This window comes from Gekko japonicus, unplaced genomic scaffold (genome assembly GCF_001447785.1).
Source record: "Gekko japonicus isolate JY-2015 unplaced genomic scaffold, Gekko_japonicus_V1.1 scaffold2102, whole genome shotgun sequence".
Classification (NCBI taxonomy): Eukaryota; Metazoa; Chordata; class Lepidosauria; order Squamata; family Gekkonidae; genus Gekko; species Gekko japonicus.
The window spans coordinates 56,052-83,827 of NW_015165309.1; the positions used below are offsets into that span (position 1 = coordinate 56,052).

A 27,776-nucleotide genomic window follows, 5' to 3' on the forward strand; every position below is an offset into this window, starting at 1 on the left:
TGTAGATGTGCCAATCAAGCCAAGTGTGAATGGGAAGGGCAGGTCTCAAACGTCACAGCTACTTTGAAAATTGTGCAGCGTACCACATATATATTTGGGAACTCATCCAAGCCCAGGCCTGAATACTTTCTAGAATCCTGTAAAACTTTGCTGTCAGGCTTTTAACAGCAAATATTACGCTGATGTGGGACAAATTTGGTTTAACTGGGTGCTGTGTTTTATATGGGAGGGAGGAGGAACAATTTCAGAATTCCACAGCCACATAAAATTGTCTTCATGCTTCCAGTGAAGCTCTTTCACTTGCTTGGTCAAGAAGGAAGCAATAAATAATCTTTGGGCGCTATATTATAAAACCATTTAAAGAACTTATAACTAAAGATGCTCAACAAACCTGTCTGGCTTGCAATTCGATTGCCCATTGTGAACAGTGCCCCCTAATGTCAGAAATGTTCTTCAGACGCTGTTCAAATGTGATTGCAAATACTTTGTACATCCTCACACTGATTTCCGCCTCCTCCAATGTGATACAGCTATTAACTTGATATCCTCTCGGGTACTGTGTTTCATATGGGAGGGAGGAGGAACAATTTCAGAATTCCACAGCCACATAAGGGCGTGTAATGTAAAATTGTCTTCATGTTTCCAGTGAAGCTCTTTCACTTACTTGGTCGAGAAGGAAGCAATAAACAATCTTTGAGCGCTATATTATAAAACCACATCGTAGTACCATTTAAAGGACCTACAACTAAAGATGCTCGACAAACCTGTCTGGCTTGCAATTCGATTGCCCATTGTGAACAGTGCCCTCTAATGTCAGAAACGTTCTTCAGACGCTGTTCAAATGTGATTGCAAATACTTTGTACATCCTCACACTGATTTCCGCCTCCTCCAATGTGATACAGCTATTAACTTGATATCCTCTCCCACGCTCAACATCATCACTTCATCTGTGGGCAAGCAACCTTGCTACAAGCTCTGAAGCAGTCTTGATAACTCTACACGGCCCCAGATCAACTGCACTGAGAGAAGCCTTTCCAAATCTCAACACAGCTGTCACCGTTAGCTATGGGTAGGTGACCAGACAGGCGTCAGGTTGGTGCCCATCCCAGCTTGCCCTGGAACCAGGAGCCATGGAAGGCTGGTCTAAGGAACACATCTCCATCTTCTAAGGGCTGCCCTTTAATCTTCACTGCCCCGGCCGTGGAAGGAAACTAGCTTATCTTTAGCCCTCCTCCCCTGGCCTGTCCAGATAATCTCCAGCGGGCCTCATTGCAGGACCTTGATACCAAAAATGGTAACTAAGCCAACTGCCCTGACCTGCATAGCCCAGGCTAGCTTGATCTCATCAGACCTCAGAAACTAAGCAGGGTATTGGATGGGAGACCACCAAGGAAGTCCAGGGTTGTGATGCAGTGGCAGGCAGTGGCAAGCCACCTTCGAACGTCTCTTGCCTTGAAAATCCCATGCGGTCGCCCTAAGTCAGCTGCGGCACTTTCCACCACCAGCTGAACTATTAAGCTGTGGGCTCATGCTTGGACTGCTGAGATGGTCGCTGAGGGAGGAGGTTGCCCAGAAAATGCTGCTGTGACCATAGACCCATTTCATTTTTCTCTTCAGTTCACACCTTCAGAAGGTAGGGCTGTGAGTAAAACAAATATTTATTTATGTATGTTATTTGTGAGCTGTGTTTGTTGCTGTGACTCCGCATGGATCACACAGTTGTGAATGCCAGTCAAAGAACATCTAATCTGGGCATAAGGGGACATACAGTGTACTTCAGCCTAACTAACTTAGATTCTGTTCAGGAAGACTCTCTCTCTCTCTTAAAGCATTAGAAGAGAAGAAGAGATTGGATTTATACCCCGCCCTTCCCTCCCCAAAGGTGTCTCAGAGCGGCTTACAAACTCCTTTCCCTCCCCCTCCCCACAACAGACACCCTGTGAGGTGGGTGGGGCTGAGAGAACTCTGACACAAACTGCCCTTTTTCAAGGACAGCTGTGCCAGAGCTTGCGACTGACCCAAGGTCACATCAGCAGGTGCAAGTGGAGGAGTGGGGAATCAAACCCGGTTCTCCCAGATTAGAGTCCGCACACTTAACCACTACACCAAACTGGCTCTGCTTGCCCCTTTTATGTCATGTATTGGGAAGCCTAACACCGTAGTTGACACAACCTTGATTCTAAATGGTGATGAGAAATGTCCCCCCTTGTCAGAGCCCACTCTACAGTGGCTCCAGTGATGTTGCAAAAGCAGAATGTGTTTTGATGCCCAAAAGCACTCTGGGGTCTTGTGTGTGTGTGAAATGTTGTCAAGTCACTTCTGACCTATGGCGACTCTATGAATCAACGCCCTTGCTGAGGTCTTGCAAACTGAGGGCCATGGCTTCCTTCATACAGTCAATCCATCTTGGGTCTTCCTCTTTTCCTGCTGCCTTCAACTTTTCCTAGCATTATTGTCTTTTCCAGTGACTCTCATCTTCTCATAATGTGACCAAAGTATGATAGCCTCAGACTACAGTATCATCTTGCTACCAATGTCAGGAAAGGAATAGATTTTTGGAAACTACATGCAGCAACCAAACATGCAATGGTTCCATCCCATGACTGTAGGTCTTGTGACCTACTAAGCCAAAAATGCCTTTCACGCACACACACGATGTTTGACAGCCCTGCTTTTGCAGTCCCAGCCATGCAATAAAAATAGGAGGGAACATCATATATGCTTGGTGGGCTGTGTTCCACTTGAGAGTTACAAACTGTAGTGGTCTACTGCAAAACATAAAGGATATCTCTGCTTTGAGAGAAGATTGCGAAGTCTGTCTAATTTACACAGGTCTCCGAGTGCCCTCTTCTGGCAAACTGAAGGTAGGACAATGGACAAAGTAAAAAACAGGGTTGCATCCAGTGTTCCCTCTAAGCTGAGTTAGTGTGAGCTAGCTCACAGGTTTTTAGCCTCCGCTTCACACATTTTTATCTTAGCTCAGGAAGGATGGCTCCAGAGCAAACTAATTTATGCAGCAGCCAAATTGCTTGCTCACAACTTTAAAGCCAGTAGTTCACAAAGCAGAGTTTTGTTCACAAGACTACATAGCTTAGAGGAAACATTGGACTCAGATTTACCTGTAACTTTTGTCCATTGCGTGGTCTTCTGTGCAGGCACACATGGGACTGCGATTCCACAGAGAGGAGCTAGCAAGCTTCTTTAAAGAACCTTCTAGACTCCCAAGAGTGCTACCCCCTCCCATCACCACTCAGTGTATATTTTCCCGCTCAAAGTCACATGATGTGGGAGGGGCGTGCACTCTTCCCTCAATTCTCCAGTTGCCACCAGAAGCAAAAGCAAAATAAATCTGAGCAGCCCACAGCAGGGAGAGGAGAGAGGAATGTGTGGCTGTACAGAAGGCCATTCAATGAACAAGAGTTACAGGTAAGTGCAACCCTGTTTTCATCATCGTGGTTTCCGTGCAGTCCCACCTGCGAGAGTATTTATTTGTTGCATTTATAACCCACCCTCCCCGCAAGCGGGCTCAGGGTGGCTCAGCGGGCTCAGGGCGGTCACCTACCTAGCAAGATCACCTACGAAGGAGGAGGGTGTGGGCTGATTCAGTGGAATATGGATTGCAGCAGCGCTTTCCCCACAGCTGCCTCACTTTTGGAATCGATGCCCATTGAATAATGCTTCACAAATGTCGAGGGCGTTGACCACGTTGCTGCCTTGCACACGTTCTTGAGAAGCAGACCAACTGAGAAGGCTGCTGAAGAGGCCTGAGCCCTGGTGGAGTGTGCTGACACAACCCATTGATATCGCCTGTGCAGAGACATATTTACCTCTATTGCACCCTCTGAAATATATGAATAGATTTCCTATCTATCCTGAAAACTTGTGTGCATTTAAAATAAAATCGGAGAGTACTCCTGACATCTAGTGTAGGCAGTATTCTTTCAGATGAGGATACTGGCGAAGGAAAAGAATATTGGGAGGGTAATGTAGAACCTTGAGACTACTCACGTAGAACCGTGAGACTACCTTAGGGAGGAAGGCAAAAGAAATCCCCAAATGGTCTGGAAGCATCACTAATGCTAAGCATGTGTGGATCGAATCCATCCCTTGGATGGGTACTACTTAGAGCCCCATGTAAGAACAGGATCTAAGTACAAAAACAGATAAAGGAAGATCTCTCAACAGACTTTTGTTTCATTGTTAGGTTATAGATCAAAAGCAGCATCTGGAACGATGTCAGAAAACCACAAGAGGACGATTAAAAAGTGGGAAGGAGGAGGAGATTGGATTTATACCCTGTCCTTCACTACCCAAGGGAGTCTCAGAGCGGCTTACAAACTCCTTTCCCTTCCCCTCCCCACAACAGACACCCTGTGAGGTACGTGGGGCTGAGAGAGCTCTGACAGAAACGGCTCTTTTTCAAGAACAGCTGTTATCAGAACTATGGCTTGCCTAAGGTCATCCAGCCAGGTGCAAGTGGAGGAGTGGGGAATCAAACCCGGTTCTCCCAGATTAGAGTCCACTTAACCACTACACCAAACACTAAGGCTAGAGGAGACTGCCCAATGCGTTCTGTTCTGTTTCTCAAATCAAAGGTTATCTGGAATCTCTTACATTCCCACTGACAACTGAGGAAACAGGTCTTTGCTGACATATACTTGGAAAGAAAGGCAGGAAATGTGCATTATCCACAACAGAACCTTTATTGGTTTCACTGATGTTCAATTGTGAACAGAAAATATAACTGTCTTTTTTTTTCTTTTCACGACTTACTTTTCTGGTGTTGGCTAATCTTCTATTTAAACAGTACATTCCAATTGAATCATATGGTCATTTTTTTTTTTGGTTCCTCAAATGGTATTGTGGTCTCCAGTTCGATGAAAAGGTCCTTCTCACGTTTACCATCTATTCAAATGATTAATCTAATGGTTGTCTTAAGATACATTCAGATAAAAAGAGAAAGTTACATACTTGTAATGTGCACGCATACAAACAGCAAGTAGAGCCCATGGCAATGTGCTAAAATGTATAAACTCCACTAAATAAATAGAAACGGGAAAGCACATGTGCAGCGGTTGAGCACATCTGCTTGCTCTCGCCCCACCCCCCCCAACATTCTCCCATCTTCCGTTCAGTATTGCGGGTGTCTACTTCATGTAAAGACATCCATCTCATCTGTCATCCATTAAAAATAAAACACAGTCCATTAATACAAATAATTATCAGTGCTAATGAGTTAGTAACAGTCTGGCACATATGGCAACGCACAGTCATTACATGTGGTGCAGTACTGGCATCAATAAATAAATTGGGTCTGATTTCAAATTATCGCAGAGCAACAGCCATCCGTGCAACCCGTGCATGCCAACCGTTGCAAAATGGAAGCTGGAAAATAATTCTGATTCGGGATGCAAGCCACCTAGAAGTTCTCTTAGGCAAGCCCCCTGAAAGGAATGGGTGTTGTGCATGACAACTCTCAAACACAGCTCTTGTTTGTTTGAATGGGTTAGTCTAAAAAGAACTTCCGGGCAGATGGGGAATCATCTTATTTGTTCTCGGTGTCTGATGGTACTTCAAGTTTTTACACATTGTAGCTGGGGGAAGAAAACTAAGGAAAAGGATTTTTCAAAGGTATTAGGACAGGTGAAATATAGCCATTCACGAATAATATCTAGCAGCTATTATTGTTTGGTTCTGATGGAAACATACGTAGGAAAGACAAACTACAACAGTATTTAAGTAGAAATAGTCTAATCCTTTAAAAAAACCTATCCACTGAAGCATTTTTATACTTCAAGATCTGGACAGAAAGTGAAAGGCAATTCAAACTTCATTTTCCTTCACTTGTACCACTTTCACTAAATATTTTCCCCCAAATTATTCTCTAAGGACACATTGCCAATACTGTAGTACATTCATTCACATTTCATTCTGACCATAGTTACAATCAACTTTTTAAGTAACTTTGGCTCTCAAGGCTGAGGCTATTATTTTGACCTTGTGAAAGCAAGAAATAATTCTAAGGACTTTCTCTTTCGTTGGGAGGGGGACGTTCTCAGTGTCTGGAACAAAACACTATGTTAAAGCATTTTCACTTCCACGATCCAGTGCAGTACTGAACATAAAATTAACACACAACATGAATGTGCTCAAAACAGCAGCAGCTGTTCTCTTCCTAGGCTCCTATAGGCTTAGCAGTCATTCCCAGAAACATATTATTTCAAGTCTATTGTATAAGGGGAAAAAATCCTTTCACTGGCTAGGCATAAGACTTACAGGTTTACCAATTTTCTTTTCTCCACAAAGGCAAAATAAAATGTTGGCATATTAAGCTCCTAGCTTTGTTGAACACATCATGAATTTCAACAATTCCTGCATTTATGGAAGTTACTGAGTGCATGCTGACGTTTGACAAATGTGAAAGCATGACTGGTAATTCTTTCTTGATGCGGCTCATTCTGATGTCATGCTGGGGGAACTAGAGAATCCATTATTTTTTTCTATCCAAGGATTGCTTTTTTTCAGTGCAAAGAAAAAAAACAAAACACCCTTTTCAAAAGGTTAGCGAGTTAAATTGTCAAAATGGTGTCATGATTCATTTATAATACATCTGGTAAATATTTACATTCTGTACAAAGTTTACACATTTTTTTCCCATTAGGCACAAAGTTGATTTGTCAAACTCAACAGCAAATGGAAGGAAAATCTTCAAAAAAAACAACCCAAAAGAGTCTGAAGGAGGGTTCTTGGTACCTCTTTAGAATACCAGCCATACATTTAGCCATTCATCGTAAGCTAGTTTGTTTGGGAAGTTTAGCTCCCATTAGGATGCCTGGAGTTAAAGTCGATGGCCCTTTCATCTGCATACTGGAACCCACCATAGTTGGAAAGCTGCGATTCCTCCTAATGCCACTGTTCAACTGAATGCCCCCAATAGCACTCGTTACAGCAGGACCCAAAGGCAAACCTTCTGGTACTAGGCCTCCAGGAACAAAGGCCTTCACTGGTCTTTGTGCCCCACACAGAAGAGGTCCTCGATCATCAGTTACTGTAGGAGCTTGTGCTTGCCCCGAGCTAACTACTTTGGCAATCCCAAACTTTTTTACTTTGTCTACTAGGTTAAGGTTGGAGACAGACACATCAGTCTGACTCTCGATGTTCCTGATGTTCTTTTTGTCCCTCACTTCCTTCAGGATGGAACTGGCTGGTTTGGAAGCCAGGAAGTTGTCATAAGGGGGGCTCGTGCACTTGAATTCAAAAGATGGTGGTGAAGAAGAAGGTGTCTGCATAGGTGAATTGGGAGGAGTGGAAGGAATGGCGGCCATTTTGGGAGAATACGTGCTCAGGAGGGTGTTCCTGCCAGCTCTGTCCCAGCTCTGCGGATTGTACACCGCTGCTGATATCCCACGCTCCTTGAGAAGCCAAACAAGCCCCAAGGATGTGCTCATAGTAGTTGTGGACTCCCGAAGGTTAGTGGAGGATTCCACCAAACTCAGACGCCGTGGAGTGCACGGGGTAGCCACTGGAGTGCCTTTCAAATTGCCAATGCTGCTACAAGCTGGAGTAGGTGCTGTGTTAAGGCTGTAACAAAAGACAGAATGTCAAGTTAGCGTTCGCCATTTGAAACCCCAGAGCTCAAGCCCCTTAAGGATGTGTGTGAATGCCTAGATATTTGCTATCCCCTAAAATACATACAGATTAAATATACAAAGGGTCCTAGAATAGTTAGTTTTACTGGTCCTGTCTGTCTAGGATGGCTGGATTAATTATTCTCCAAAAGCCATTCTCAGTCACACTTCGAATGCAGTACACGTTTACATTGGATCCTGTTCCCATAAACTCATTTAGGCCAATAAACTGATAAAAGATACGCATTTGCCACAAACAAATTGGCAATAGGCGTTTATAAGACAACTGACAGGATATAAATGTGTCATAACACGACAGGCATGTTTTTCAGGTTTTATCACAGGCTACAATAAAGGCAGCACTTGTTCCAGACTCCTGGTTATTTAATGAAGAAGGAAAAAGAATGGTGACAGAAACTACCTACTGTTTCCATCTGAAGTTCCTAACTACCTCCTCTCTACAACCAGGCTATAGCCACATAACCCTAGAAATGCCTTTAGGCCTCTTTTGTGTGTCTCTGAAAGCTATCAATGATGGACCCACGGTAGAACATGGCAATTTAAAAAATCAAATGTATATTCTAGCTCACATAAGTGGTAACATGAGAGATTAGGGGAAGAAGAAACTGATGTACTTAGTCAACTATGAAAGTGACTTTTATTTCCTGGTTGCAATATGATACCAAGATTTGTTAAGAAGTTTCCAATTTTTGTCATGTCAGTTTCTTTTCATCACCCAGTTTCTTTCATCACCCCGAATGTAGTTAAAATAATAACAATTAAACAAATTCATATGAAAAAGAATAGTCAGAAATGAATGCTTTGAGCTTCTGACACCCACCACTCAAGAGAGGGCTAAGTTAGTATTAGTGGAATTTATGAACTCTTACATTGTCACATGCACAAAATTGTTCTACTGATTTGCAATTAACTGGAGAAATGACGACATTCTAAGATGTCAACTCTGTAATAAAAACTGACTTGTGTATTATGGTTGTGGCTCAAAGCTCTCATCCTTACACAAAACGCCCTACAAGCAAACTCCAAGCAACATGTCAGAAATTTTCAATCAGAAATCAGTTCCATTAGTGATGCAGAACAGGCAGTGGGCACTCCGACACAAAAAAACACAAACACACACATGCAGGCCTATCTAACTGCTTGGTCAGTTCTATTGGTTACTGTAACAGAGGGCACTTGCTTCTCTCTTCCCAAACTGCTGGTCCTTCTTTTGTAAATTCATATTTAAAGGAGTATCGAGTATGAATAAATTCAGTTGACAGTGGTTATCAAGCGCAATCTGTAATTCCTGGCTGGCAAATAATAAATTTTGAACTTCTCTAGTATCGTGACTATCACATATACCATTATAGATTCTTAAGTGTTATGAATGTCGAGAACAATGTTCCTGTTAACTTTAAAGAGTTACAGATTTGAGAGTCACTGATTTTTTTTAAAAAAATAATGCACTCTACTGATAACAGATACATTGGTAAGTTACTTCTGTGCAGTAAAAGTAGGGCCATGAATACGTGGGGAAATGTTCTTTTGAACTAAGGAACCAGGCTCAGCACAGACCTAGCTGGCAGCCATTTTCATGAACTCAGCAACACTTTTCAACCACTGCATTCACAGGACTCACTAGTCTACAGGGAAGACAGGTCTATAAGTAGCTGTATTTGCACTAATACTTTTACTACGTGAAGCTGCTGGATTACAGTAATCATTATCTGAAGTCCTAGCCTTTACACCCCGTTATCTCAAATTAAATGGGTGACCAGTTTTGTTTGTAAAGTGAATGCACACTGGCTCTTTCTTATAGACAGATGGATGGACGCACGTACATGCAGAATGTACATGTGTTCACTGTTAACATGTGAACAGGGCAGCTACATAAGAGCGTGCATGTTTGAATGAGGAGAACTCAGTCACCTGACTGTCCCTCAAATCTTGCAATGTAACAAGCCAAAAACAGAACTTGCTGTTCTTAGTGCTCTTTTGTGCAGCTCCATAGGGCAAAATCTAAAAAGTTCTACAAGAATAACAGGGCTTCATCCCTTCCCTCAGTGAATGCACTGTCAAGTAATGCCACCTGTTGAGTTCTTCCCCTGCTTAAAGCAGCACAGCTGACATCTACTAGAGCCCAAACTTTGTGGAATGGGCTCCCTGAGGAGGTAGGGGAGGGTTTTTAGGAGGTACGGAGAATACATTTTATTTGTGAGAGCTTTTGATGGGGTTTATGCTTGTAGGAAGGGGGGGAAAGGGGATTTCATTGTATTTTGTATGTTTTTAAACTCTGGAGCCATAGGCTGCTTTGAGCCACAAAGGAAAGTCAGGGTATAAATATTTTACTAAATAAAAAGTAAAGGACTTGATCATAACAGAAGTGACTGACATTTCCATTCAGTCCTGGCATTGGTCCTGCAGATAGGATGTTGGACTACACAGAGAATCACCGACAGAAAAAACAACTACCAAAAAGGAACATTTTGACTTCACTGCAGCTTCTATGCAGTTCCAACATTCAGAAGAGTTCAGTTCTTGTTGAAGGGAGGAAGAAAGGGTCAAGGTGTCCAATGGTCTCTCAAAAGCTATCATCATCCCTGAAGATTGCTACTGAGATGCCTTTGAGTATCTGAGACTCTTGATACGTACATTAGAACTTCTGATATGTACACTAGGTCAGAACCACTAGACTGTGGATCAGTTAGGCATGATGACCAACCATGGTTTGGTGCAGTGTGAATGAGCCTCAGGCTCCCAGATTTCATCCCAAATTTTCATCTGCTGGCAAGCCATCATATCACATGCAAACTGTAATTTGCAGTTCTGGTTTCCAGGCAAGCTATGGTTTGTGCAGACCATAGCTTGCCCAATTTGCATGCAACAGCAAGCTATGGTTTGCCAACAGGAAGAAGGAAGGAGCTGTAATATCAGATATAAAGCAACTTTGCAGCAAATACCTAAAGATAAAATTAGATAAGCTGACTAACAGAGTTGTGTAAATTGAGCACACTTATTGGCAAGAATGCCAAAAGCTTTCTTGGCTGACAATAGAATCCTCTGCTAAAAAGCAGGGCCTTGTTGGACCGAGGAGGGAATAGCCAAAGCCCGTCCTTAAAAGAAAAAGAAAGGAGGACCCCAAGGAGCCTTGTGCCCACCAATCAGTGTTAGACTATACAAAATCAGCACTTCACTATATACTAATTTAGAGCTTGGATTAGAAGGTCACCTTCATGTTAGAATGTCATATTAGAATGGAAAGGGGGAAGGGTTGATTAAAAAGTCTTCGAGTTAGCTGGTGCCACAAAACACTAGCATTCCTTCTATATGACTCTGCCAGCACAGAGACTGCTTGGCAGTGCTGCTCACCCCCTGTCACGCTGGTCATATTGTGTGCCCTACTTCTCCTCTCAGCATAAGGTGACATAAAGCAGTTTCATCGTCTTCCTCACATGACCTGTGAAGAAGCATCATTCATAGTTTAGGGAGGTCTTCTTCTCTAGCCCTTGCATACCGATAACATTACTGGTTGCTGTTTTGGTGTCAACAAGGAGTGTTGGCACAGCAAACATCACGACAACTTGCTCGAGCTAAGTTCAAGTTACTCAGTTCAAGTACATTAATCGTCTGTTTGGCAACTACTGCATTTTACAGATATTAACATCACGTGGAAAGGAGTTCTTGCTAAGTCTTCAACAGTGACACTGGAAAAAGAATTGTTACCATGATTTATTCTGCCTGTGCTTGCAACACATGTCTGTTTGCCCTAAGGTGTTTTTCCAATATTTTATGCAGCAATGTTAATTCACTGGGATTTCTGTCCACCTTGGTTTCTTACTGCAGCAGCTTCCCCCCTCCCTTACACAGAGTTATCGTTTGCAGGTTTTGCACTCCCTGTTCCCCCCACCAAGTTTTTCCAGTGTTTTTCAGACCACCACAAAAGTTGTCTGAAAAAAACTTGAAACCAATGACTGGCAACTAATACTGTGTGTATGGGAGAGCGGGAAATGATACAGTTAAGAAGCCAAGCTGGAGCAAAAACCTGGTGCAGAAAAGCTCATTTTCCAGCACAAAGACAGAGAGAAAAAAATGTGAGAAAAGTTGAAAACTGAATGCAATATATATGAAGGATATTACGTTGAATCTCCAGTCCTGTTAGGATAGGCTTCCCTTTCAAAACATGAAAAGGAATACTTCCAGTCTGCCTGATGGTTAATTTCTTCACTAGGGCTAAGGCGGCATTTTGCAAATCACTTTATTTTATGTGAGAATAACGCCAAAACATTAACAAATTATAATTTCTCTCAGGGCTGTTAAAACACAAGATGATTTTTCACTCCTGTCTTCCAATTATAGTCAAGATAAAATGGGAAAAAAATACTAGTCTGTATGTTTCATTTGAGATTAATCTAGGACTGAGAGTTACGTCTGCAACCTACCTTTTAAAATTGATTTGAGAGCAAAGAAATTGATATCTTTTGTAAACCTGAGTTACCCTGATTAATGAAGCGCTGGTTGCAATATTAAATAATAACTAATCTGTGTTGCATGATCTGAATGTTACTTCATGAAGGGAATTCTCATGAGGATGCTGATATTATACATTTCATAATATTGTCAACTCATTTAATTTACAGTCTAAGAGTGTTTAATTGTACACTTAACGTTTAAGAGACATCTGTAACACTATGGCATATTTTACTGTTAGGTATATAAAGTCAAAAGCATTTCCAAATGTTTTCCTAGAAACAACTTCAGAGTTTTTAAGAAAGTCTAACATTTCTTTTAATCAGGGAACTATTTATTTATTTATTGCATTAATACTCTCCCCTTTCCCCCAATGGGGACCCATAGCGGTTGTACTAACTTTTACCTTCACAGCCACCCTGGGAGGCAGGTTAGGCTAAGAGTGTGTGATTGGGCCAAGGTCACTCAAGCAAACAGATGCAGAGAGCTTCCCCTGGCTTTCTGGGGTGAGATCTGTTCTTGGACAACAGACCAGCACAGGAGCCAAAGGTAATTTAAGCCTCCCTAAAAAAATTCACTAACCTTGTTGGTGGCTCTGAGACATACAGTCCCTTTAAATCATCAGTGCGGTGCTCAAAGTGGGTGAAAAAATGGAAGTGGAATGGTTTCAGTTCAAATTAGGCCAGGCTCAGTCATCATCTTTAGGTATAAAACTGCTGCACGAGCTGTTTGCTGGCAGCGGGGAATAAGGTATTCACATTTTGAAATCATTTTAGTCATCGAGTTGCTATAAATAAAGTCGAGCACACTAAATGAATGTGGCCTAATACTGGGCAGATCTTTTAAAAGTTCCCAGACATTCTTGCTGCGAAGTGCCAGGCAACCCTGGCAGACCTTTCTTCCAGCTTCTAGGATCATTCTGGCCAAAGCTGTTTGTGGAGCCAGGAGAGGCAGAAGGGCAATGGCAGAGGAGCAACGGGCCAGTGGGAGATCAGCAGCTTTTTAGGGCTTCAGTGGCGGAAGAGGAAGAGGAAGCTGTTGCTCCCAGTACCTGCCTCCAGACTGCCTGTCTCTTTCCGCTCCAGATGACTGGTGGAGGACAATGAAGTTGTCTTTAGGAAAGGCTAAAGGAGAACAACAGAGGTCCTGTTCTATAAAGTTTAATGGGATAGGACCAAAGTCATTGTCATGTTGCACTTCCCAAAAACAGCTTCATTTCCCTCCAAAACTATTTCCAGCTACACTTGCCCAGACAAGCATGAGCAGGTCTTTTCTTAGTGACTATTTGCAATACTGGTGTAACCCTGTTCCATAGTTATCCATTGAAACAGGAGTGGGAGGCTTTAGGTCTACCTAAGAAGAAGAGGGATGGCATTTCATTCCACCTTGAGCACTTTCCTTTTCTCTGTTCTCATTCTAGATGTTACATCATGATTCAATGGGAAGTGAAATTACACGGAAGCTCGTTCTAAAATTATTGGTAGTTAATCATTCGGATCAAGCCCGATCAGACCTGTACCTAACAGTGATTATGCGACACAGAAACATACTCCGGATTTCTTTGATGGTCTGGGAGATGTAAACACTACAAGAAGGGATGACAGTGAGCTGGGCCAGGGTGAAGCTTAGAGCATAGAGAATTCTGAGACGTGTGACTGTGAAATGCTCTCCCCTACTTGGCTAGACTCCAGGGAGACGTGACAGCTCGCTGGAACCCCTTACCTTGGAGTGACTCGTGTGAGCTCATCAGAAGGGTGCAGAATGCGGCAGGTGGTGAAGGTGAAGGTGGAGTTGGTTTGTGACATGCACTTCCCAGGATGATGTACTACATTTGAGGGGAAAAAAGCACATTCTTTGCATTTATATTTAAAACGAAAAGAAAACTAAGTTCTTTGTGCTCAAACGGATGCAAAAAAAAAGTGATGGAATACTTTACATGAAATCTGTGCAAGGAAGGAGAAATGTAGCGGGTTTCTGAATTGTTTTGCCTTCTACATATTTTGGGCAACTTTTGCCCTACTTGATTCTACTGGAGTTATCATTAAGCTTTTACATTGATGCAGAGGTCTTGAAAATGAGGCTGTGCAATCCTGCCAACAGCATGCCTACAAACCACTTCCTCTTAAGGGTCCGTTCTTACATTTTAAGAGCAACATGGCTGGGGCTCCCCTGTGATCATTTCCCGTGCCACTCTGATAACAGAACAGCATATGGGAAGGACCCTGCATAGGATTAAAAGGTAAAGGTTCCCTTGCTCGAAAGCCAGTCGAATCCGACTCTAGGGTTGTGGTGCTCATCTCCGTTTCAAAGCCGAAGAGCCAGCACTGTCCGAAGAACTTTCCGTGGTCATGTGGCCGGCATGACTAAACACCAAGGTGCACGGAACGCTGTTACCTCCCCACCGAAGTGGTACCTATTTATCTACTTGCAATGTCTTGCTTTTGAACTGCTAGGATGGCAGGAGCTGGAACTAGAGACGGGAGCTCACTCCGTCTTGCGGCACCCGGGTCTCGAACTGCTGAACTACTGACCTTCCACAGCCTGCAGTTCAGCGTCTTAACCACTTGAGCCACCGCAGCTCCTATCTGCATAGGATTACTTCCCACTAAATAGCTATTTCTTTTTAACTGTTTACAAGTGGCAAGACGAAAATTCTAAAAGATCTCTTTGTAAAAAAAAAGACCTCACGGCACCTGGAGACTGCTGCACCCTTTGGAACATGACATTTCAGCTTCCACCACACTGAGCCAGGCAAGAGTATTCCCATCACATTTTCTTCTCCAGTAATGGATCCAACTATATATGCAAGAAGCTTAAGAGGTTAGCACTAGAGTATGTTTGTGAAATAATAATAAAACATACCCACTTTTGAATCCAAACAAAGACAAGAGTAACCATTTTGGATCCACTACTGTCCATCTGCAGTATTTCCTTGGCTTCTGCTCTGCCCCCACTACTGTGGACAGAACATTTGCAGCTGCACCAGATAGCAATTATGAAAAGTAATTCATAAATATTTTTTGTGATGCCAAAGACATGGGGGAAAAGGCAGCGGAATAATGTCATATGATACTGCAATAAGGCTCTTATTCATATGACTCTCTGGATCAGATCAGAATTTTATCTAATTTTTCACTAGAAATTGCTATGCAGTGCATCTGTAGAATATATATTGAAATTGGCCATAAAGTATGTCACATTACTCAACATTCCATTAAGATGTCTCCTCCTATTACTTTAGCTCAAAATAAACTCCTCATGTTCCACCCTATATATGAATGAAAGGTTCAATGACCAGATGTAGAGGAAATTACTGTAAGATATTAAAAATATTGTTGATATCCAATACGTTTTGTGAATCCTGTAAGTATTAGAAGCTGCACTAGATCCTCCCACCTGAAAAACCACTGTGGAATGAAAGTCAGTATGATTTTCCAAAGGGGTATATCCCCACTGTATAGTCTGGGGAGATGAGTTTGTATGCTTGTACATGTGCAGATGAACACCTGTAGGTGCAGAGTTGCACATTCTATAAAAGTAGAGTGAAAGGAAGGGGGGGAAAGGCTGTGGACAGAATCTGGGCCTAGGAAATGAAAGATGTCTATAAAGAAGAAGAAGAGAAGAAGAAGAGATTGGATTTATACCCCACCCTTTATTACCCAAAGGAGTATCAGAGCAGATTACAAACACCTTTCTGTTCCCCTCCCCACAACAGACACCCTATGAGCAATGCTCCCTCTAAGCTGTGGAGTCCTGTGAGCAAAAATTCTACTTTGTGAGCTACTGGCATTAAAGTTGTGAGCAAGCGATTTGGCTACTGCATCAATTAGTTTGTTCTGGAGCTAAGACAAAAATGTGTGAGCCGGAGGCTAAAAAACTGTGAGCTAGCTCACACTAACTCAGCTTAGAGGGAACACTGCCTGTGAGGTAGGTGGGGCTGAGAGAACTCTGACAGAAACTGCTCTTTTTCAAGAACAGCTGTGCCAGAACTATGGCTTGCCCAAGGTCATCCAGCAGATGCCAGTGGAGGAGTGGGGAATCAAACCCGGTTCTCTCAGATTAGAGTCCACACACTTAACCATTACACCAAAGTGACCATGGGAAAAAGGAAAGTGGGCTCAAATGGAAAGTTACATGTTAAGGTCAGCAGACACGGATAAGAATTTTTTTCTTTTTTACCTAAAGACCCCCATGAGGGTAGTAGAGAAATGAGTGCATGAAAACAACATTTTAATCACTATTACCTTCCCCATACCCTTTTTCACCCCTTGATGCAGATGGACATACTTTATGGCTAATTTCAAAACAAAATGGGGCATGCACCAAACAAATTCATTGAGATACGATCCAAAGTTAAGTACCATAGCAAAGCGATCATGATTGCATAGGTTCTCTTGCTTAGTAAACGAAACTTTTGTGTTAGTGGTGTTAAAAAACATGCACAGACAGACATGCTGGTGAAATTCCCCATTACTAAGCTTTCCTCCCTCCCAACATTCAACATGTTCCCAAAGTGCAGGTCATATTTTAGTAAGACAGGACATACGCAATGGTTTGACAAACTAGTTACATCACACCCACAAACCACTCTGAACTTTAAGAGACTGAGAAATGCACAAAGGTCTTCCCTTGCTGTGCTTACATTTCCTCTATGATTTGAGACAAGAAGAAAAAAAGTAATAACTAAAAAAAAAAGTCTCATGTGCAGCCACACAGACCCTCAGTACAACTGTGTGCATAATGGAAAAAGAAGCTGACAGGTGAATGTGACCAATTAAATGACAGTGACTTAAAATGGAGCTCACGTTCTCCGTCTTTGCAAGAGCTCCACCACAAAACTGCTGTGTATTCTAATGTGGTTGTCAGTACAAGGATTTTTAAAAAAATCTTTACATCACCTCAAGAACTGATAACGTTGATGCTTCTGATGCCTCAGGGATTAGCACACACAACGTAAATTAATTAACACAGAAGGGGCAGGACCTAGCAATCATGATTCTCTTCATTATCATGGAGTAAGTAAAAAAAGGTAAATGCTGGAGAAAATCTCAAATAACCAATGAGGGCAAAAGTTATTTGGGAGAAAAAATATCTGAGGGAAGTTGACACAAATCAGTGCTACATGAGGGGGAAAAAAGGCCAAAGCAAGGATAGTTTTAGATTAAATCCAGAGGAGTAGCTGTTAGTCTGAGAGCAAATACAAGAGACGCCATATGGCACCTAAAAGACTTATCATGCATAAGCCTCCATCTATGAACTCTTATGCCACAATAAATCGGTTACTGCCACAAGACTCTTGTGTTCTAGATTACACACTTATTAGACTTCATTAGGAAGTGTTGCTATTCCCCCTTTGTAACCATCATCTATTCCAATTTTATTTGCTCATACAGTTATATCAGAGGAGATCCAGCTGCACTAAGCAAAAGTGAAAAGGAAAAACCCACAACCAAACACATTCATAGATGTTAATGAATATGCAAGATAGGAAAAGGCTGCTAAAAGTGGTAATTGAGCCCAATAAGAAGAGCTTAAGAATCAAAGGTAAATCAGCTTTGAGAGCTAAGAGGCCCAATCCTGCGAAGGTATCACTAAGGAAACCTGGATAAACAGCATCCTCCAGTAGTCAACAGCGTAGCTTTTCACATGGCTGTAGCATTCTCTGCCCTTTGAACACAATAGGAAAGAGTAAACTTCCTGTAAATGATCAGAACCCCACAAATTCATGAAAGACTTTCCAAGGATTTCATTCCTGTGTCAAGTTAGTCAAAACAGCAGCTGCTTATTCAGCTAGACACACACACCACAAGGCTTGGCTTCTGAGCCAAGGTAAATTGTGTGAACTCCTGAATACAGGGATGGGTTCTCATCCATCCCATGATCTACAAGGACACAATCGCATGCTATGACGAAATTCAGTGCCCACCACAATACTGGGACATTGTTGAACAGCTGCAGTTGTTCACCCTCTCCAAAACACATCTGGATCCCAGCCGTTATGGCAGCCTCTCTCTCTCTGCCACAGGGTTTTGGATCAGCCCTTGCTGGAAAGGAGTGTGGAGACTTCCAAATACCAGGTTCTGCTGTGTGTGCAAGATTTCACATGAAATTACAAGGCAATATCTGCAAGGCAATATCTTGAACACTATATATATTCTGTGCAAACATTTCAGAGTTCTGAAAGCACTGCTATCTTCTTCAGTCCTTCAAGAGGTTTGCAAAGTTTGTGGTTTTAGGCCTAAATATTACTACTATTCCTGTTTTGAACCAACTGCCAATCTGAGTTTTACTACTTTGGGATTTATGCCTGTAGGTGGCCAGAGGAGAAAATGCTGAACTCCCACCTCACAAAAACGTATTTAAACATGTCAGTTATTCCTTAACAATCCTTATTACTTTATTTAAAATAGAACATTTTTGTTTGGAAAAGATGTGTTTATAATCCTTATAATCTTTTAGACTGAGGAGAAACCCCAACACTCATGGTGCCACCCCGGGTGCTGATGACACAGACCTGGACTCCCAGGACCAGGTGACACTGGAAAGAGAGGTCCCAGCCTCTACAGAATCCAACCCCAGGGCCCCAGAGTACCCACTGTGTCTGGACCTGATGATGGAGAGCTAGGGCACTGCAGGGACCTGGGAGGAAGTGGGCCAGCAGCAGGAACTCTGGACCTGATGGCAGGAAGCAAGAGAAAGAGGCCAAACGAGGGGGAAGCCAACCAGAGCCCAGGGAAGTGGCGAGACGAGTGGCTCTGAAGCCACACCCTCACAGAGACAGCTGCAGGGAAAAGCCAGGATGGGCTGAGCAGGGAGGGGTGGGACCCGGGTAGGGATTCACCACTAGAGGGACACGGGATTGACAGGTGGGGGGGGTGACCCACTGGGGTGCACTTCCAGGGAATGAAGGGGGTCTCCACGGATGGCCGAGGAGAATGACTGAGAAGGGAGTATACTCACCAGGAGTACTGAGGGCTGGGGGGAGGAGGAGGGCTGAAGGTGATGTAAACCCCTTCCCCTCCCGCAACAGAGGCTCTGAGGCCTGAGGAGAAATCCTAGAGTCTGGAGTGTGGGGAGAACAGAACAAAGAGGGCATGAGGCATCCCTGACAATAATGTTATGTAAGTTTCTATCTACTGAATTTTAAAACACAGTTAATCGGTTAGACTTGAAAATACAGCAAGACTGCCACAACCTCTCAAAATTACAACTATGATTACAACTATGGATCCAGCACATAAATTTGCTGCTATTCCCTCTTCATCTCCAACACCCAGTCCAATTTTGTTTTGGCATGATCTCCACAATGAAAAGAACTAGAGGCTCACCCCCCAAAAAAATGAAATTTGCAAATTCAGAGAACCCACAGCTTGTTATAATGCTGTGACAATATTCAGTCACTGATATATATAAAAAAACCTGAACAAGCCTGTGGTGGCACAGGGAAGGAGTGGCAGCTGCTGGGAGTCTAAGGCAGGGAACGCGCATGAGGAAACATGCGCCACACAGAAGCCCCACTGCCACTGTGCTGCCTCTACAGCAACAATGGGGGGAAACCATACCAGGCCGTCCTCACACAGAACACATCCCAGTCTGTTGCAGTAAACTAAAAAAAAAAAGTGGAAACAAAAAAGACCTCAAAGCACCTTGAAGATTAATAGACTGACTCCTTGCAGCATAAAGTTTCATAGGCAACGGCATCTGATGATAAAGTGGGCTCTGCCCCACAAATTCTGCAGTAGATCTGATCTCCCTTAAGGTGCCAACAAGATCTTTTCATTTTCACATGCACAGATTCTTCTGTAGCAACAGGTAATTACCATACTTCCTCGGTCCACCCTCACCTAACTGCCTTATTCAACATGAAAGTGAGGTTCCAAAGATGCCAAAAAATCACATCCTGTGCACATCTGGAATTCATACAGTGCAATAACAAAGAAAACACTAAATTAACAGTCAATTAGAAAGTTCCACAGGGCAGAGAACTGGTAGTGAAAGCCAGGATGCACTTACACTTACTTTGCAATCCTAAACAGAGGTACACCCTTCTGTGTCTGCTGAAAATCAATGGACTTTAAAGGTGCAGCTCTGTGTAGGGCTGCACTTTTAAGCACCTAGTGCATTAAATTTTCCATAGTTGGAATAACCAGCATAGCAACAGACAGGTGAAAAGAATGTATAGGTAAAATTACATGATAAAAAGATTCATTTTATTTACTTCGTTCTGGATCCAAAGATACCCTTTCATGAATCCTTTTATGAGCCAAGGGACACCTTTAGGTCTAACCTCCTCCATGTAGATCTTTCATTTATACTTAAAAATACTTGAATGTTCCTCCTGTCATCCTTGGTTAACTCATTCTAGCCCACTACAAAACGTAGCTAAGCTGCGGAGACATTTATTCTACCCTGGCACAGATGATTCTTTTAGGAGCAACCGATTTCAGAGAATGTCTCTTGATATCCATGCTCTAGATTGTGTTTGGTATGTGGAATAGTATAGTATAGACCGATCTCGTCAGAATTTAAGCAGGGTCAATACTTAGATGAGAGACCACCCAGGAACACTTTGCAGAGGAAGGCAAAAGCAAACCTTAAATACTGCTTAATTATTTGCCTTGAAAACCCTATGGGGTCACCATAAGTTGTCTGTGACTTGATGGCATTTTACACAAATACCGCTTGTATTTAATCACTAGGTATTGTGACAAAACCATCTGCTGCCTCTTGTGATAAAGCAGCTGCACCCTATTGACAGAATGCAAATGTTACAACATAAACCCTGTTAAGATCGATGACACTGAAAAATTATAGCTTCCATTATCCATAGGTACACTTAGATGCATAGTATGTACATACACACACAACTAAGTTTCCCTTGCTTCTCCCGGCACCTAACTACATCACGTCCTTTTAGCAGCCTTCTCGTATCAAATCAAACTATAAAACAGAAGATAAACCATGCACTTATAAAATAAATAAGCAAAGCAACAGCCGTGGTTTGTTAGAAGTCCTTGTGAAACGTGATTGTGTTTATTCTTGTATGCACCAGTGTGCGGCAGCGACACACGAAGCGGCATTGTGGATGCTGCTCTGGAGAGATGTGAGAATGGCCCAGTAATCAACATCCTGTAAACACAGCGGTTGTACTGGACTTAATGAGGTTCCCTCACCAGGCCCCTCATCATCGTCAGTCGCAGGTTCCTGCATCTCCTCTGGGAAAGCCTGAGAGCGACTCGGAAAACTCTCGCTGTCTGAAACAGTCACTTGTGCTTGGGACCTCTCACCTGAGGTCTCTGTGTGCTGAACTGGCGTTGAGGTAGTTAGGCCCTTGAATGTAATGTCACCTGTCTCATCTTCTTCAAAATCATTAAGGCAGTATACTTCGTCTACGTCGAGGTCCAGAGTCCGGAAGCCCTTAGTGACAACCCCGGGCCGTGGGTCTAGGATTCCCCCCAGATGAGGCTGAGCAAGCTGCTGCCAGTGGTGCAAAGTGGCAGAACCTTGGGAAGTAACAAAACAAAGTCAGTCAGAATTGTTTGGCGAAGGACCTCTCTCTCAGATTAGGCGGGATTAACTCCTCAACTGTCCTACTCCTAAACTGCCATTAAAGTGTTACCATTCGTTTCGACTTATCATTCTGTAAGAGGCTTCAATGGTGGATACTAAGGTGCTACACATCTCGGCAAATTTAAGATTGCTTGTGTATCAGACCATCGGCTAGATGACAACAACGTTCTTTAAATTATTCCCTGTCAATTATGCAGCTGCTCGTATCTTTATGGCCCGCGGGATGGGTGAGCTATAAATACAAATAATAAATAAATAAATAAAAACAGGATTAAATAGTTTTTTAAAAAAATGATTACACTAATACCCATATTGGCAAGTCATCAAAAATGTGAACACCAACCATTTACGATTTGTTTTTGAAAACTAAAATGACTGGAAGAAATCAGGAAGGGGGTACATGAGATTAGAATTTATTACTGGAGGCTAAAGGAAGACCCAGTAATTAGAAGAACAGCAAAAACAACACCAGCTCTATCACTATATAAAAGAAAACAAAATAAAGTTTTCAACTTCTGCATGTTGAACTAGCCAGTAGTGCTTAACGGCCAAGCAAACTTATATGTGAATGTAACTTGCTATGGATAAATGTGTATGGTACTGTACCTGTAGATTCATCCTTGGAGGAAAACATTTTGAATGAGGAACAAATGAATTATAAAAATACATAAAACATGGAAACAATGAGTTAAAAAAAAAGTTGAAACACGTTTGATTTTATCAGACTGAAATTTCGGATGGAGGACGAAGTGATGAATTTAGATTGAAATCTAACTCCGTCCATAATTTATAAAATGAAAATTATGAACACTGTTTTTGATGCAGTTATATAATTTTTTTAAAAATATGACAGAGTGACTTCATGAAGCTAAAATCATTATCGCAAACTAAGGAAGAAACTGACCTGTACACGACATAAATGTAACCTAATTTGAAAAACAACAATAACAAAAACCTAAATATAAGAAAAACCATACAGTTCGTGTGTGCTTACACAACTGGAGAGTCTCCATTGAGACCTAGCATCCTATGTACTCTGTATATCATTTGAAAGACATGTCGCAACCGTAGAAGAGTCAAAACATACCCATGTGACCTAAGCCTCAGAGAACAAAAACTGTAATACAGAACAAACTACGGTAAACAACATTTATGTGCTTCCCTGAGATCTGTGAACTGACTGGATATCTGACCTGGAAGTTAAGCCGATGTTTTTGTACCTCTGCCACCCAGAGAGTGTTAGCTTGTTTCAGAGTAACATGGACAGCAACATGACAGCATCACTTCTGTTGTCAAGTGACCATCTCAATATAAAAGTAGATTTGTGAACTTCAACCCAAATGTACAGCTTAAATTCTGATAGACACAAGAACAAGTATTACTCTCCCTACAGTAAGTTTCTAATACTCTAATGGCAGTCTTGATTTCATCAGCATTGCTATTAAAGCAACAGAAGTATCACCAAAAATGGGCTCAAAGCTATGGATAGCTGAAAATGGTATGCAAGTTATGGAAACTGCTTGCAAGAGCAAAACTGGGACAAGTCACTGAGTGCTCTCATGAGTTTCCTCTGCCATTACACACATTTTAGATAGCATATAGATGGAGTTAAGTGATTAAGGTCATGGTCAAAGAAAATTTATCTGTGTGGAATCTATAAAAACACAGTGCTTCTATCATTCTCATTCAAGAACCTGGCTTAAATTAATTTTGCAACAGTGAAATATACATTGGGTTGGATCGCACATTGATTTCCTTGGGTGCAAGGAAGCCAATTTTCACCAATTCCCCCCCCCCAATAGCAGCCCAAATCACCCTCCCAAATGCTGCTGGGAATAGTTTAGGGGAATTGGAGATCTCCCACATGATGGGGGATTGGCAAACATTGCCCTTTCCCTGCACCTTTCCCTGCACCTGTAAAATCTACATGGGATCCAAGTCACAGACTCTATTAACTTGAGCAGAAATCACACAGACAGAAACTACCCACCTAAATCTAACAGATAGAAACAATGTGTCTGTATTAGGGGTGTGCAAAAAATAAAATCGGTGTTTTTGGGGTTTGGGTACACTAAACCCGAAAAATATCAGTATTTTCCGATATTTCCAAATCCCAATATGGTATTGGGATTCGGGACTTTTCAGTAATCTCTCCTTTTTTTCAGCTTCACTATACCCTATGGGGACAATTCTAGTCAATGGTCTCCATAGGGTATAATGGGGAATTCATCCAGGGGTATCTGGGGCTTGAGGGGGGACTGTTTTTTGAGGTAGAGGCCCCAAATTTGCAGCATAGCTGCTGGTGCCTCTCCTCAAAAAACCCACCAAGTTTAAAAAAGATTGGACTGGGGGTCCAATTCTAAAGGCCCCCAAAGAAGGTGCCCCATCCTTCATTGGTTTCAATGAAGGGGGGAAAGGTGTTTAAAGGGATCGTGGTCCCTTTAAATGCCTTCTACAAGCCACGAGTGAACTCCAAAGGTGTTGCTTGCAGTCCCTTTAAACACCTTCTCCAAGCAGGCAGTTCACCCAGAAGGCATTTAAAGAGACTCCAATCCGTTTAAGCGCCCTGAACTTCGACTACCCAGTGGTACCGAGAAATCTTGAATATTTTCAGAATTTTGGGGGGGTTGCCATTTTGGATACCCAAATCTATATCCGGCTGAAAGAATAGCCGGAAAATACTGATAAGGTATTTTTCAGATATTTTTTCGGCTTGGATATAGCTGAATGCACTCCCCTAGTCTATACTGCTTCCCAACCTAAGGCTGTGGCAAGTTTAAACATGGGTAGCAAAAATGTACTAACATACCTAAAACTGTCATACTTAATATTTGCCAACAAATAATTCTTGAATTGAACTCTTTCTAATGACAAGGGGCCTGTATCCAACCATGCAGTTATGAAGCTTTAAGGACATTCAAGGCTTCTTAAGAAGGAGTGGCAATGTCTGACATTCCCCCTTCCTGATGCACACCACTGAGCCCCTTCCCTTTGTTCCTGAGAGCCAGTGGGCAAAAGGTCTCCATGCTATTGGCTAACCTGTAATTATTTATTTTATTTATTTTATTTAATGAATCCTTCCTTCATTTTTACCTACATGGAACTAGAGGATCCATTATCAGTTCATTCATAACAAATTTTGCATCCGGCAATAGTCTTCATGGGAAGCAGTTTAACAAAACATTGGATTTTCTTGAATATTCTATTGTAAACATCCCTTCAAGTAGACACATTCCACAGTAATAAACATGACACTCAAATGTAAAATACAATGGATTACAGTTAGTATATAAAAAAATAAAATAAAAGTTATTCTAAAATATTACTCCAACTTCACTCCCGAATTTCACGAGGAAATATTTTTCTAAGAGGATAAGGACCAAAAAACCTCCCTTCCTCACCAAAACAATAACAAACCACATGGTAAACACTTTTAAACTTTGAAAATGAACTACAGAAATGGCAGGAAAGGTTCAATAGAGTAAGAAAAAATGGAACAAAGTGAAAAATCCAAACAGACAGAGAGAAAGGTTATGGAGACAGAAAGTTTATTGAAGAAGAAGGCAGAGAGATAAGTGGATAACAGAAACCTATTACAAGGCTAATGACCAGTAGATGAAGCTAGGCTTTTCTTTCTGTAAAGTGATTTAAGAACTTCAGAGGAGCACTACAATAATAAACAAAAGGGAAGATGATCTTACTGTTGATTCTTTTGAGCTGGCTGCACACGCAGGAAACTTTTATACAAAATAAAGAATCTCTTCTCATTAAAAGAATTAGTACTATGGTCTTTTTTTCTCTTATACTGGTCACAACAGATAGATATTGCCATCTTAAACTAATCTATGGACTTAAAAATTAAAACAAGCAATGGAAAGATCCACACAAGTTACAGGTCCCAAGACTGTACTGCAACACCCATCTGTGTACTTTTTAAAGTGCCACTTATGTGTTACATGAAAATTTGACTGTGCATAGGATTGTAGTGCATATGAGCCATACAAATTCCTTAACATAGGTCTTAAGATTGTCAAATGACATGTAGGTCTTAAGATTGCTATAAAATAGCCCGATGCATTTGACAATCATTTGGAAATCCACAGAACAAGTCAGGTACAAGTGATCTGGGAATGCTGCCTCAGCACCTGGCAATAACACTACAGTGGAAAGAAGTATTTAAAATCCATTGCTGCAGACTAAAGCTCTTTCCAGTCCCTCTCTTTCTCCCTCGTGCAGAGATGCACAAATATGTGAATGGAAAGAGAAAAGCAAATGAAATTCACTGAGTTATAGTAGTACTATACTGAAATATGATTAAGACAAAGCACACATAATTTTACTCCGGAAGTTGCTTGCTCAAAAAAACCCTCCAAACTCTTAGCTTTAAAAGAGTTCAAACAAGCAACGTGGATGGCTATCTCTGAAGTAAAATGAATATGTGTTACAGAGATTTCCGGCTTCCTGTTGGTGGAGAAGAGACCACAGAGCATCACTAAGGAGAACAGATAAAGGACGAGGTGCTTTATTATCACCTTCTAAGGGCTTCACAATCTGAAGCTTCTCTGGGAGGTATGAGCGACTGCTGATGGACATTCCTGAATATCCAGTGAATTCAGAAAACCTCGAATGAGTTCCCAATGACATGATACTCTCTGTTGGAGTAATGGTGCCACTATGGAGTTGACCCTTCTCTGCCAATTCTCTTAGTTTTCTTTCCTGCTCTTCTTCGAAGAACTTCCTCTCCGACAGATAGTTTTCTCTCCGAAGAGACAACCTTCGGAGAGCTGTTTCCAGGTCACTAGAACCAGGTGTTCCTGGAGTGCCAGGTTTTTTCTTTTCTTCATTTCTAAAAAATGAGAGCAAGCACACACTTTGTAAGGTTTCACATTAACTGAGCCAAATGCTGATACTTAAAATCCTAGAGAAACAGATTCTAATTCTGCACAGTGGGACAACTGTTTGACCTGTAGTCCATAACTATTAAAAATATATGAAACAAACTGGGGGACTAGAAGAGCATATTAGTCCTAGACACATTTTTAAAAAGACCAGCCCATGTTAACTAAATACTGTGTGCTGTCCATACAGCCTAGGAGCCATCAATATGTATCATGCTACAGAGGTCTGCAGGACATAGAGCTGGTTTTACCAGTAAATATGTTATAAACTCGTCCATACCAGTAGTTGGCAGGAAAAACTGCCTTCTTTCCCCCCCACTATAGTCAGCTGAGGTCAACATAATGTGATCTACCAAGGTCAAAATCAAAGCTTCAGCCTGGTTTCAGTTACATAGGGCAAACAGCTTTTTCACTTAATCTCACTCAGTTCCCCCCGTAATACAGCTCCCATTCCATATGGGTTTTTTATGTACAGGTCCCATGATCCTTCGTTAACATCTTTTGGGTAGTCAAGCAGGATGCCCCTTTCCCTTTTCAACAGTCAAAAAGCTGGTTGGATACAACTGACAGTCATTGCCGATACCGAAACAATTTGCCTGAATACTATTCTGATGTTTAAATTAGTGAAATATACAACAACATGGGCATGCAGGTATATAACAATTCTAGAAGCCCCACTCTGCTTCAACTTTATGAAGATTTGTGACACAAATTACTGAACGGAAGAGAAGAATTCTAGTGACACTGTTCTTGTTTGGGGGGGGGGGGGTTCATTTAAAAAATACAAGGCAGCCTAAACGCACAGTACTGACCCAGAGTCGGATTCAGTTTCTAGGATGATGCTATTTGTCTTGTTGTCTAATACAATATTGGAGATGTCTCCTCCGTAGAAGCTGGATCGTGGGGTGCTGACACAGCTAGAAATGACAGAGTTCATTGCTGAAGACTGGTTGGATCCTGGGATGTTCATCGGAGAGGGAGTTAGGGATCTCTGCTTCACCACCTGGTTGATGTTTCGCACCGTGTCAAAGACTCTCTTGTGATGCCTGACAAAGAAAAAGCCAGTAATCATCAAAAGCAACCCAGGTGCTTGTATCTTCAGGAACGACATCATAGCGTAGCCTATGACTACGCAGTTCTATGATTAGCAATGGAAAACTTTCTAAATTATTTCCTGTTCAATACAGAAAGAGAAGGGCTGTAAGATAG

The 27,776-nt window shown here is 41.9% G+C and overlaps 1 protein-coding gene across 6 annotated transcripts in view; it reads right to left on the minus strand.

The window, feature by feature from the left end:
* Nucleotides 1–4,770: 4,770 nt before the first annotated feature.
* Nucleotides 4,771–27,776, minus strand: part of TRAK1 (trafficking protein, kinesin binding 1) — a 97,325-nt gene continuing 74,319 nt past the window's right edge. For 3 of the 6 annotated variants that reach the window (XM_015410465.1, XM_015410467.1, XM_015410463.1), the window contains 5 exons: nt 27,380–27,613; nt 26,202–26,515; nt 21,273–21,602; nt 13,822–13,924; nt 4,771–7,582 (listed from right to left, as the gene is read on the minus strand). In XM_015410465.1, the coding sequence (XP_015265951.1) occupies nt 6,787–7,582; nt 13,822–13,924; nt 21,273–21,602; nt 26,202–26,515; nt 27,380–27,613 (1,777 nt within the window). In that variant the 3' untranslated portion in view covers nt 4,771–6,786. Of the gene's footprint in view, nt 7,583–11,001; nt 11,090–13,821; nt 13,925–21,272; nt 21,603–26,201; nt 26,516–27,379; nt 27,614–27,776 lie in introns of all 6 variants that reach the window. The other 3 variants (XM_015410466.1, XM_015410464.1, XM_015410469.1) reach the window with 2 other exon arrangements.